Genomic DNA, 12,273 nt, shown 5'->3' with positions numbered 1-12,273 from the left:
TTTGGGTTTGTATATAGTTCTTGAATGATTTTTGGATACGTTTTTGTTGTTTTCAGAATATAAAAAAAATGGTTCAAAGTGCATTTGTGTCTCATGTCGATTGCTTTCTTTTAGGATCGGGTGTGAGAAAAGTCACACAGGATACCCAACTAATGCAAGTGTGAAAACTGTCCATCTGCATGCCTTGTGTGTGTTGAGGGCTCACAATCAGTGTCTACCACATTTCCTGTTCCTTTGTGACACATCAGTGACTTAAATATGCCCTATATTGTGTGGCAGGTCAGAAAGCTCCCTTACCATTTTTGTTGGGTACTTGTTTTAAGGGAAAGACACTATGGAGGAGCAGGAACAACAGCTTGAGGAGGCAAAGAGAGCAACACCTTCGGTTTATGGTGTGTGTGCAACTCCTCCCCCGCTGCAACTTCAAAGTAAACAGACTGGAAGTTCTTGACTTGTGACCAAGAAAATAGAACTCTTGGCTTTTTTTTTTTCTTCCATTTTAAAAGCTATACGAGTGTGTGAATGTAATGGTGGGGGTAAAATTAACTTCATCACAGTGTCGGGCTCCAAAGGTCGTAAGTCGCCTCCTCCACATCTGAGGAATTTTCTCCCACTCGGCCATAAGGCAGGGCCTCATCAAGGCCACAAGGTTTTATCAGGTTCAGGCTTCAGTGGGAATGTTGTTTCTGAAAAAACAAATTCTAAACGGACTGGAGAAGGGTTTGTCACTATCTCTCTGTTTTGTCTCATTGTGTCAGTGAGGTCGTTTGTCTTTCTGTACACAGAGGAAGCTCCTTGAGAAGGTCACATAAATAAAAGTATGCGTCTTTTTTTCTGAGATTACAACTAGAATGTTCAAACTATGATGGGCGATTGTCCAAATGTGCTACAGAAGAATAATGGCTATCTGGCTGAATCACTCAAAAAATCCAAAAGAAAACTTACGTTTTGCACAAAAAAGTTACTTTGTTATTTAGTGATCACTAAATTATTGCACACAGCTCATTAGTTGCAAATTGTCTATATGATTTACTGATTGCCGGCAAAATGATAAGTACAAAACAACTCAGACATAAGAATGAAAAAAAAATCAGACATTAAAAAGGGAAACAATAGTTATTAAAGTGAATTAAAATGTTACTTGAAAAAATCATATTAAAGAAGTCTTCATAGACCTGTAGCAGACAGTGGAGAACAGAAACCTTTTCACTCGCTGCACTGGTGCATAATCTTCAATCACTGCTTCACCTTATAAAAAGCTAAACTGTTGAGGGAAGATTTTAGAAAGTTCTCTACCGCTTTAGATTAAGATTGTATTGTGAGTTGTGAGGGTCTACTCATGTATGGGGGGAGCCCAGATCGTACAGTGGACACAAAACATTTGGCTTTGCTTCCTTAATTTTAAAAAACATTTATGAGTAACACATTGTTTTGGTCTAATCAGCATGCATAGTATGTTCGATTACACAGACATTGTCAATACAGTGTTACAGAGAACAAAAGGATAATTATTCAACAAGTCCTTACAAAAACAAAGAAATCAACCTATCATGACTTCTCTCTCTTGCTGCAAGATCATTGATTAAATGATGATTGATTTCAATCTTTTCTGGTCTCCTTGAGATTTCAACTCTTATCTGAATAGTTCCATCCCCAGGCTCACAGCCAAGCTCTCACAACAGCAAACATAAGATTTATCTTCATATATGTTTGGGTTCTCTTAAAAGGATCACCTGTGAACCACGTTGGATCCAAGTGAGTAAAAAAAAAAAACAGTCTGCCTTTCAGAAACAGCGGGCGTCAGTCAAACAAAGTGACACATGAGACTCAAAATGAGTATCTTGTCAAGGTGAAATTATATTTTGTTAGCTATTGAGGCGCTTGTCAAATGGGACTAAAGTGCGTTGAGATCTCAGCACAAAGGGGGGGGGGGGGGGGGGGGGGGACTGAAACAAAGACTGTGATGATTCAAACCTGTATGTGATCAAACTATAAGAATGAATTGTTGCACGATAGAAAGTTTAACAATTATGTTTGCGATTATAACGAGATTTAGGAAAGCCTGAAAAATATATGTATGTGATGAAGTAAAGGTATAAAGATACAGATGATTTATGTGTCTCAAAGGAAGTCAGGAGGTATGGTGTAATGACAGGAAGAGTGATGGCAGGAGGTAGCTGTACTGGTGTAGCGGAAAATAACACTTGAAGCGTGAAGAGAAAAGCGGAATTGATGCTGGGAGAAAGGGGAGACGCGTAGGCGAGAGTGTAACTGCTATAATAACTGTTAAGCTTTTGGACTACAAATGGAGAGAGGACGGGTGGACAAGGCAGAGTTGGAGTGAGTAGAACGCTGCTAAAAGGGCTACAACTACAGAGGGGAGGTGTTGCGGCACCTCCCTGGAACCAGGAGGGCCGTAAATCGTTGCGACTAAAAACACGCTTATACTCTGTTATGATGGATTTGATGTTATCTGAGAATCACTGAAACAAACCGCCTTACGAAAGCTGCATTATATTCTGAAACGTGCAGATGTTTCTCTATTCCTTGGCTCCAAACTGGCAAAACACTCCGTTTCTCAGCGAAGCCTTATCTGGTGGGAAGGGAGCGCCGTTTGTGTGAATGTCAAGGTGAACCGTCTGGTTTGTTTCTGAAACTCAGAAGCTCAATTATGACTGTTTCCATCACCCTCCGAAGTAGATAAGAGTTGCGCACAATGCAACCATACACTATTTACCCTTTTTTCTCATTCACCAACTATCTCTAGGTTGCAGAGGTATGGACACTTTATGGCGCTCCAGGGAGCAGATCTGGGGGTCAAGGGTCATGCTCAGGGACCCACAGTGGTGAGGGAGGGACTGAAACTGAGAACTTCAGATTCCACGTCTGCCTCTCTCACCTCCAGATCCCCACTGGCCGGAATCTCCACTGTGGGGCGGTTTCTATGCCCCCTAGAAGAAATATGGTCACGCCTTCTGGAAATAACCATATCAAGTCCTTGAGCTGATGACCATTTACCCTAATTTAATAATGTTCTCCACTGTGTTCGCTGACACCATTATTTCCTGATGGCCACATTTACCTTTTTTTTTTTTTTTCTAAAAAAGCACAAAACAAAATATGGCTGAACACACAAACATTTCCATTCATACGTATAAACATCAGTAAGCATAAGCACTATTCCGCTGAGCTTTGTCTATCTCCGAGGTCGTCACGTCGCTCAGACAGGGAATTTCTGGCATGGCAGTTCATGCACGCATGTTGACGTGCACATCCCCACAATACAGTAGTTCCCATCAGCAATGAGACCCTCAGATAAGAAGAAGATTCATATTTGATTCCCAGGTGTTGGCGTCTCACCATAACAAATGCCTGAGAAGCAACATAATACTCCAGAGCCGTACAATAATAATTAAAAAAACTTCTCTCTGTTGACTATTTATTGGAATTTTGTAAAAGCTTGCACAGAAAACATTTCTGTTCAGAAAGTCATCGTCGCCAAGCTGCTAATCTGCAACCAGCCTCCCAGACATGGATGCTCTGTTATTGTGCAAGTTTTATAAGTGACAAAGTACAAATGACTCTCTTTCTTTGTCTTTCATTTATGGCACTTCTTCTCCCCCCCCTTAGTCCTCCTGTCTCTCCCTGACACCGAAGTGTAATGTTTATGTCTCAGCTTACCTCTGTGAGAGTGCGTATTTCAACTTTTCTGACCTGAAGAAATATGTCAGTTACACATTTGTTTTGTGTGTGGCACACTGAAATCATATTGCATCCATTCTGTTGGTTTTCACAGCTCACAGCTCGGTACATTCCAAGTTGGTCCTTGACGTCTCCTCAGCTCTCCACTTGTAAAAAAAACATGGTCATGATAAGCTGAAATCTGAGAAATAGGGAGGTTGATACCGAGACTCAGGGGTCACCTTGACTGCACAACAAGCTCTGAGAGAACCAGTTTAAAGCAGTTTGGAGTCAGATGAGATAAGAGGCCTGGCCGACCACAGTAAACTTCAAAAAGGCATCTGACCAGTCATGTGAAGAAGGGGAACTCGGGATGTATAAAAGACATGATGCAGAGCAGTTGGGGGCCTTTCTTCGCTGCAAAGCTGGGGTGCATGCTGTGGGTTAGCGAGGAAGAATGGACTGAGCTCGTATTCTGCAATCTCTGGTATATGCATTTTGTAATCTCTTACTTGTGTGATCAATAAATTCACTATTGAGGAATCAACTCTTATTTCTGCCTCTCCTGGATCAACGAACACACGGAATTCATGGGAACACAGGAACGAATTCCAACAGACCATATTAATATTGGACCATATTAAACAATGCTGATAACATCTGACATCTGACTTCACCTGAGGGGCTTCCTCTAGCCTCTAGCCTCTAGCCTCTAGCCTCCAGCCTCCAGCCTCCAGCCTCCAGCCTCCAGCCTCCAGCCTCTAGCCTCTAGCCTCTAGCCTCCAGCCTACAGCCTACAGCCTCGAGGCCTCGTGACAGGATGAGATGTGATTTAGCATGTGGCCTGCCTAGACTTCAACATGATGCCAGATAAAACATAAGAAACTTTATATAGAGAGAGAATATAAGAAAATATACTTCTGTATCTTTATTAATGCTCAGTTAAAAAACTAATTTGATAATATATCCTGACAGAACCGCCCATAGCCTCAGACACAACAACAGAAGCAGTTACGGTGCAACATATAACACAGATTAGACTATCTGTTCACCCTGTGGTTGCATGTGAGGTGTATTGTTTTCTTCCTCAGCTCGTCTGAGGGAGACCTTGGTGAGACAATGTTTAAATACAGAGTGTTTATCGATGGAATTCTACATGGACTCATATGTGCTGACATTCTGTTTACGAGGCTTGTGTCAAGAATGTATATAATGTGGAGACGGTCCGCCGTTCAAGGTGCTACACATGTCTGCTGCCAACTCTGCCGGACTTAAACCATCGTCTGTGATCCTGGTGCGATCAACCTTACAAATAAATCTTTTAATGTGCAATCAAGAAGGCATCAGATAAGCCCCTTTTCATCTTCTTCACTTGCTGAATAATTTGTAGATGTGTGGTGGGATCGAGACTTCAGCTGACGTGAAAGAGAGTGAAAAATGAACTTGTTTCGATGATGCTTCTTTGTTTGGTTAAAAATATTTACTATAGAGTCGGATGGCATCAACTCACAGACTGACGACATTAGAAACTTTATATAGAGACAGAATATAAGAAAATATACTTCAGATGTTTTAAAAAAAAATTCTAGTTGTGAAGCTGTGCATGTTTGATTATTTCCCTATTTTAACATGTGTTTGGAGAGAAGTTATGATTTGGGTTTTCTTTTGTGTAGGGCAGGAAACTTTCAGCCAAATCTGGCAACCCTGCTCATTGGTAACTTTAAAAAAAAAAAAGAGGACGTGACACGTTCAGATCAAGATAAAACATGACTGTATGTGGCCACTGAACCGAAATAAATCTGGAAGTCTTGATGTGGATGGTTTTGAGTGGGAATACTTTGAATCGGGGTGGTTTTGAACCGGACCTGGCAACCCGCCACCCGGCCTGGAGGCTCGTCGTCTCCTCCACGGGGGAAGAAGCCAACAGACCCGAGAGCAGCAGGTAACAGACGAACGGCGTGTCATCTCAGGACAAAAACTCCGTAACCGACAATAGTGAGTATTCCTCAACCTTTCACTGAAATCCAGTCCTTCTATATCTAATTAAAAAAAAAAAAAATTGTAAACTTTTAAGCATGCTGTTTATCGGTGAGTACACTTCATGTTTTCTACTAACAGTTAAGTTCCAGGGACAATTCTAGCTTTTTTCTTTCCTTCTGTGAATTCCTTTATGAACCACACGAGTTGTTTGTTTGTGTTAAATGTCCTGCGGATCTCGTTGTGTGTCCCTAATCTGTAAACTGGATTAATCAAGCTTTAAAAAAAAAAAAAAAAAACTACGATGCTTATTACCAATAATCCTTCCTGATTTGATATGATTATTTGGAGTCAAATCAACAAAGAGCTTCCAGTAACTGCGACTGATATTTTTTTCCTCATAACTTGTCGCCTGTTAAAAATCATTCGTCTGATTTGTAAAAAGTTTAAATCTCTGTTCAACCACCACGTTGTCTCGAGTTCCTCCTTCCATCTCATTTCAATGATACTGCAGCACCCCCTGGTGGTGACCGCCCGTCATCCCATCCATTTTTACTTTCTTTCTGATATTTATTATGTTTTTTTTTCTTCTTTTGCCTCACCGTCTGATTGCAGGAGGTTTTCTTCATATGCAAGATGCAGCTCGGTAGGACACACACACACACACACACACACACACACCACACACACACACACACACACACGCACCTCTTAAACTCTGCATCTTCACCTCCACGGTCCACCTTTTCCAGGAATCAAGCCTGTTTTGATGCGTTCTCTTTTTACAGGCCAGAGCCAGTTGTTCGAGTCCCTCAGGGTGTATCTAAACAACAGCAGACGACTGCAACCTGTTATTGGTCTGTAGGGACATAAATCGCACTTAAATATGGTTTATGGTGTGTTTTCCATGACTTTATCGATATATATATATATATATATATATTTTTTTTTTTTGTGTGTGTGTGTGTTTTTCCTCCCCCATACATTTAGGCCTGGACAGCATTACAGAATGTGTCACAGCAGGTGCGATGAACAGAGAACTGCTGTACTTCTGTAATGTTTGCATGTGTCGATGTAGTAAATCTGACATTCGAAACCACATATTTGGAAGCCATCATAGGTTCAATTATATCGTGAGTACTACTTTTTTTGGGGGGGGGGGATTGGGAGACTTCATAACTCGGGTTATGTGATGCCTTTGATTGTAGTTGAATGTGGAATGGTTTGTGCCCTGCAGAAAGCATGGTACCCAGAGTTGTTGATCGCCTGGCAGGAGGACAGTGACCTCTCTGCCATGGCCTGGCCCCTCATGGAGCTGGCCAAGATGGTCGAGAAGAAAGAGGGTCCAGGACAGGCTCAGGTATGGCAAGTTCCACTGCAGTTCTCTATGTCTCTGGTTGCAAACAAATCTGAAATAAGAGTCTTCAAATATCCGCCTTCATGTGAAGCTGCTCGAGGTCCGAGAAGCTTTGTACCAGAAGATGGCGACACTCAGCGAACTCGACGGTCAGTAAATTACCCCACATGTGTCGTGGCCTTTCGTTTTTCCTGCTTCTCCCCCCCCCCCCCCCCCCCTCCCTACCTACACTATCGCCCGCTCATTGTGGATCTTCTCTCCAGCTGTAACTCTGATAATCGTGTTGAGAGGCGGTCAGGCTGACGTGGCGAGTGGCGCCGACACGCCCGCGGCTCCGCGCCGTCCCTCCCGACCGGCGAAGACGGTTCTGCCGAGAGGCTCCGAGAAATCTGTCCGGGACGACGCGCCGTCGCACCAGGTCTCTGTACACACTTTTTAACGTCTTTTTCGGCCTTGACACCTGAAGAGCAGACGTCCTGACGCTGAAAAACTGAAACTCCCCCAGACGTCCCCACGCCAGAGCTCAGAGAACGCCGGCTTCCTTGACGCCTACACGGGAACCAAGCCTCTTATTGGTGAGCAGTTTGAGGAGCAGCACTGGAAAACACTCTTTTGGACCTTAACGCGCTCAGATGAGACTGAAAATGTCTCGTCCCAACAGGTCTTGTCTACGTGGTGGAGTACAGAAGTGAAGACGGCTCCTCCAACTGTTTCTTATGCCACTGCTGCCGCGTCAGCTCCAACGGGAAGGAAATCATCGACCACCTCACCGGCTCTCCTCACCTCATCAATTACTTGGTCAGTTTGCTCGCGGGATCGTCTGTCCGATTAAGACTCGCGTTCAGTTTTGTTCGACGTGCCATAATGTTGTTTGTCCAGATGGAGACGTGTCCTGAGCGCGTGGAGGCAGTGAGCGCAGATCGTGAAACGCTGCAGTCGCTCGCCCACAAAGTGCAACAAGACGACAGCAGAGGAACTCTGAAGGTATTCCATCTTGTTTTGGGATTCCACCATTCTGCTTCGTGTAAAAAAAAAAAAAGAAAACGTCATTTTTTTCCCCTTGTAACGTCTCACATCCTAGGTAGTAAATGTACCAGAATCCCTCTGTAGAATTCTGGCTGCCGAAAGTTACCACTGCTGTAAGTACACGCGCTTTTCACTCGTCCTTTTTCCTCTCTTTCCTCCGTCTCCCGCGGTGGGACTTTGTAAGTATGAAGTCATTTCTTGTCCCTTTAGATATTTCATAGATGACATAACTCTGCTCTTCATAATGCTTTTATCATTTAGTCAATATATCACTACTTCATTTCAGACGTGATGTTTAAACACGTGTGCAATACTATATACTCCATCTACCCACATAAATATATATATACACAAATTCATATATAAACCCTCTACCGATTATATAATTAAAGTTACATTTTATGAAAATGTATTTAGAAAATCTGTATTTAAGGATGCATACATCCTATATCCAACTACTCAGCCTGAAAAGGGGTTGGAAGAAGTAAAACTGCCATAATTCTAAGTTTTAATAGATAAATTCATACATTATAATGATCTTTATGGAGTAAAAATGTATAGTTTTATACACCCACATAAACATATATAGACACACACCTGTGTACAGTCCTGTTGTCATTGTAGGACACTGTTGGAGATTAATCAGATTTTCATCCCTGTACTCGTTTGGAATTATCAGTTTGAGCCTAGAACTATTTAGTGGAGATTAACAGTCGTGGATCTGCTTGTTTTCCGCCACCTGCGCCTCCGTCCACTTGAATCTTTTAAACTTAAATGAGAAGCTACAATTTGTATGTATTCAACCAGTTCTCTTGTCAATAAGCACTGAATCTGGCTTTTTTTTTTTTTCTCATGGCGCTGCAGGAATGCTGATCTGAACTCTTATTTTGTAGTTTCGAGTGCATTCTGTTGTCTGTATAGCCTCGATGCTGTTTTCAGGTTTAAAGGTACTGCGTGGCGAATGGAAAAATACCGACGTGCCAGAAAACAAAGACGACCTAAAAGGTAAACTGAAGAAACACTTTGTTGTTTTCTTTCTTTCTTCTTTGTAACCTGTTGGTGTTTTTTGTTTTTTAGGAGGAGGAGTTACAGACATGTCTGTGACATTCACGCCGCAGAGCGACGACGACTCGTCAACAGGAGAGGCGTCGTCGACGACGAAGGACGAGACTGAAACGGTGTTCACCGTGAGCCTTCCTCTGTCTGCCGGCCCCCTGCTGGTGGAGAGGACGCCCTTCGGCGAGGACCAGACTTCCGCCTCGCCTTCAGCAGACCTGGATCAAATTCACTTCCCAGAACCTGAGCCGGGATTGTTCCCAGGACGTGACGATGGCGACGGTACGTCGTGGCGTGGACCCTCTCTTTTCCAGCAGGACGCTGAAGACGTGCAGGGACGTTGCCCCGGAGACAATCTCAATGTCACTTTGTTTCGAGACGTCATTGGTTCTCCCAGTGGAGATCTGCGTGTGTACGAACACGTGACTGAGACGTATGACGGAATGAACAACAACAACAACAACCACCACCACCTGCTGGTTACCCTGGAAACGCCCGGTGATACGTCTTACACCAAGTGGCAAAATGAACACGACGTCCCGACGCCGAACAACGAACCGATGTCGGCTGTGTCTTACTTTCCTGCCTCCGGCCACCGGGGCGGCGGGAAGGAGTTTTGTCACGCGTCGTCTTTCTACAGCAAAACCAACGGAGGAGGGGAGGGAGACGGCGGCGTTCAACATCACAACCAGCAGCTGCTCTGTTATCAGTACAGGGCAGGCTGGGCTGCAGGTCTCCCAGCAGGGGTCCAGTATGGCCCCACCAGTGACTTTTATGATCCCGCTCCTCGTTCAAATGCTGCCGGGACACACATGCAGTGTGGAGATAACCCTGCAGACGACGTCTGTGTTGTACCGGAGAGGAGAGAGCAGCTTCACCAGGCCCAGCGGGGGGCGCTGCACACGTACTGGGAGTTCGGCGCTTACTGGGTCTAGGCAGCATCTTTCTAAGCCCAACCAGTGTGTTTTTGCCGAAATGTTCCGATTATTGTTATTATTATTGTTGTCAAATTGGTTTTGGACTAAAGGAAAACGTTTTTGACCGTGCCCTGGAATGACATCAGAACAAAGGTTCTCAAAGCAGGAGAGGATGAGCCGCCTCCCACCGAGGTTCAACCAAATCGTCGAATAAATCACAAATCTAAAGATATTTCAGACTTTGACAATTTGACAATTGACAATTACTACTAAACACAATACTTTGACAATTGTGTTTACATTATGCTCAGTAAATTTAGCAGTGCATGATTGACGGTTTTGTTAATTCACAATAATTAATAAAATAATTGAAGAGAAGTTATCGTCCCCTCCCCTCCGCTCCCTTTGAGAACCAGGCTTGTTTCAGAGGAAAAGCGTTGCTTCAGTGTTCATGAGTTTAGATAAAGACTTGATAAATCTCTGAAATGACAAAGTTTTGTTGGCACCTGACTCCCGAACGCCGTTCAAGCCGTGGAGGGTGAATCAGAGAAGGGAAAAGTAGAATTCATGTGTTTTCCTCAGTTTAAATGTTCCTTATAACATTTTTTTTTAAACTTTTATTTTAAGTCTTTATTTCTTGACTCCATTAATAGTTTTGTTCAAATTGGCATCACGAGATTTAGTTGTTCTGTAAAAATATATATTTTATATATATATATATATATATATATATACATATATTATATATAGCAAATACATTTTTTATTTTGGACAAGCCGTTCCTTCAGACATTTCAAGAGACATTTAGCTTCTTCAAATAATTCCTCGGTTAAAAGAGTAAAACTCTCAAATGTTACTGTAACACCATCTATTTCCCCTGTGACCACGACAAATCTCCTTTCTTTGTCCCTTCTTGATTTCTGTAAATGGATTAAATGATAATTTGTTAAATTAAGACGGCTACGCTCTTTCTTTTGCCTGTATCAATGAATAGAATATCCTCGAAAACCCCGTTCTTTTTAAGTTTTCATGTTCTTTTTTTTTTGTGTTGACCAAATTTGATTCCTCTTTGCCAGTTTTAAGACCCCAGATACATTTTAAGTAAGAGTTTTATGAAATATATTCTTCATTGTTCTTTTTATCCAGAAGCTGGAACTCAGTGAAATGTATATCAGATTTTTTGCAGATTCTTCCAACAAATTGAAATTTCAAGAGCGATTTCATCCAATTTACGAACTCATCCAATTTACCCGAAAATTGGCGTGGTGATAGAAACATGATTGGTGAGCAAAGCTCGTTACAAAATATCTGAGGGCATGGCCAAAAACTGATGTTATGCCATGAAAGAGGAAGTGTAATGTAAAAATAAGAAGCGTATTGTAAAAGTTTAGTTTCATCCTTGAAACATTTTGTGGTTTAAGTTTAACATTATTGTTTTAAAATATTCATACTCTGAGAAAATGTTAATCAATTTTGTTATTGCTTGTTTTATTATTTGTTAATTTGAGCATTCTTTTTATTTATTTGGTCATACTGCTTTTTAAAAGAACATAATCTGCATTTTCTGCATGGTGCAGCTGTTTAAGTTCCTCCTGCCCTCAGCACCGCTCTCTTCAATGAAGCAGATCTACTTCCTGTCATTTCCTGTATTTTCATAATCGTTTAACCTTCAAAACTAGAACTTGAAGTTTGAAATGTAAACCAAAGTTGTTGATGATGGTTATCTCTTCACTTCGACTCAAAGACGGTGACTGGTGTGGTTCAGATGGTTTATTGCACGCAATGATGTGCGATTACACGGATTTGAAAACCTTAATGAACTCTGGTGTATTGTTGATGGATTGCTCATCAAAACAAAGGAGCCGGTCCCACTGTCGGCTGTCACAGCAGCTCCATAACATCAGAATTAAGGAAGCTTTAGGTTCGTTCGACACTAGAGGGGTGTGTGGCAGGATGCTGTCGTCTCCTAAAAGCTTATTAATGCACTCAGACCAATGTATGAGGGGACTTCCTGCCTCTATTTTCAACATAAAAGCTGTTAAAACTATATATTCCCTTCTGTGGGGCGTGACAGAGTTCCAGAACACACAAAGGAGGCCATAAACAGCATCAACCTCCTGCGAAGAAATTCATTTGTGTGCTGCTCGTTTGAAACTGTAGCCGGACAAATGAAAGACTTAATTGATTTAATAACGTTTGCTGCATACATATTTCACAAATATCATTTTACACATTTATTATTTATTAAGGACTAAGATG

At 42.2% G+C, this 12,273-nt stretch overlaps 1 protein-coding gene and 1 long non-coding RNA gene across 2 annotated transcripts; both read left to right on the top strand.

Annotated features, from left to right (window-relative positions):
- Window positions 1–6,273: 6,273 nt before the first annotated feature.
- On the top strand, window positions 6,274–6,769 carry LOC308144573. Its single transcript, XR_013937055.1, has 3 exons — window positions 6,274–6,304; window positions 6,447–6,515; window positions 6,649–6,769. It is a non-coding gene; the product is annotated as an uncharacterized lncRNA (long non-coding RNA).
- Window positions 6,770–7,083: 314 nt separating this feature from the next.
- Window positions 7,084–10,698, top strand: LOC308145050 (uncharacterized protein). Its single transcript, XM_080516377.1, has 8 exons — window positions 7,084–7,164; window positions 7,279–7,433; window positions 7,521–7,590; window positions 7,677–7,813; window positions 7,895–7,999; window positions 8,097–8,154; window positions 8,981–9,046; window positions 9,119–10,698. The coding sequence occupies exons 1-8, from the start codon at window positions 7,140–7,142 to the stop codon at window positions 10,030–10,032; spliced, it is 1,530 nt and encodes a 509-aa protein (XP_080372503.1). The 5' UTR covers window positions 7,084–7,139; the 3' UTR covers window positions 10,033–10,698.
- The last annotated feature ends 1,575 nt before the right edge of the window (window positions 10,699–12,273 follow it).

Source organism: Blennius ocellaris, assembly GCF_963422515.1.
Source record: "Blennius ocellaris genome assembly, chromosome: 20".
NCBI lineage: Eukaryota > Metazoa > Chordata > Actinopteri > Blenniiformes > Blenniidae > Blennius > Blennius ocellaris.
Note: the sequence above shows the minus strand (reverse complement) of the source record. Positions and strands in the feature narration are given on the sequence as shown.

Bases quoted from the DNA above. Each gene is read 5' to 3' on its own strand.
- LOC308145050 (XM_080516377.1), top strand. From the start codon at position 7,140: ATGGCGACACTCAGCGAACTCGACG. The intron at 7,591-7,676 runs GTGAGCAGTTTG...TCGTCCCAACAG, and splicing joins GGGAACCAAGCCTCTTATTG to GTCTTGTCTACGTGGTGGAG. The intron at 8,155-8,980 runs GTAAGTACACGC...TGCTGTTTTCAG, and splicing joins TGCCGAAAGTTACCACTGCT to GTTTAAAGGTACTGCGTGGC.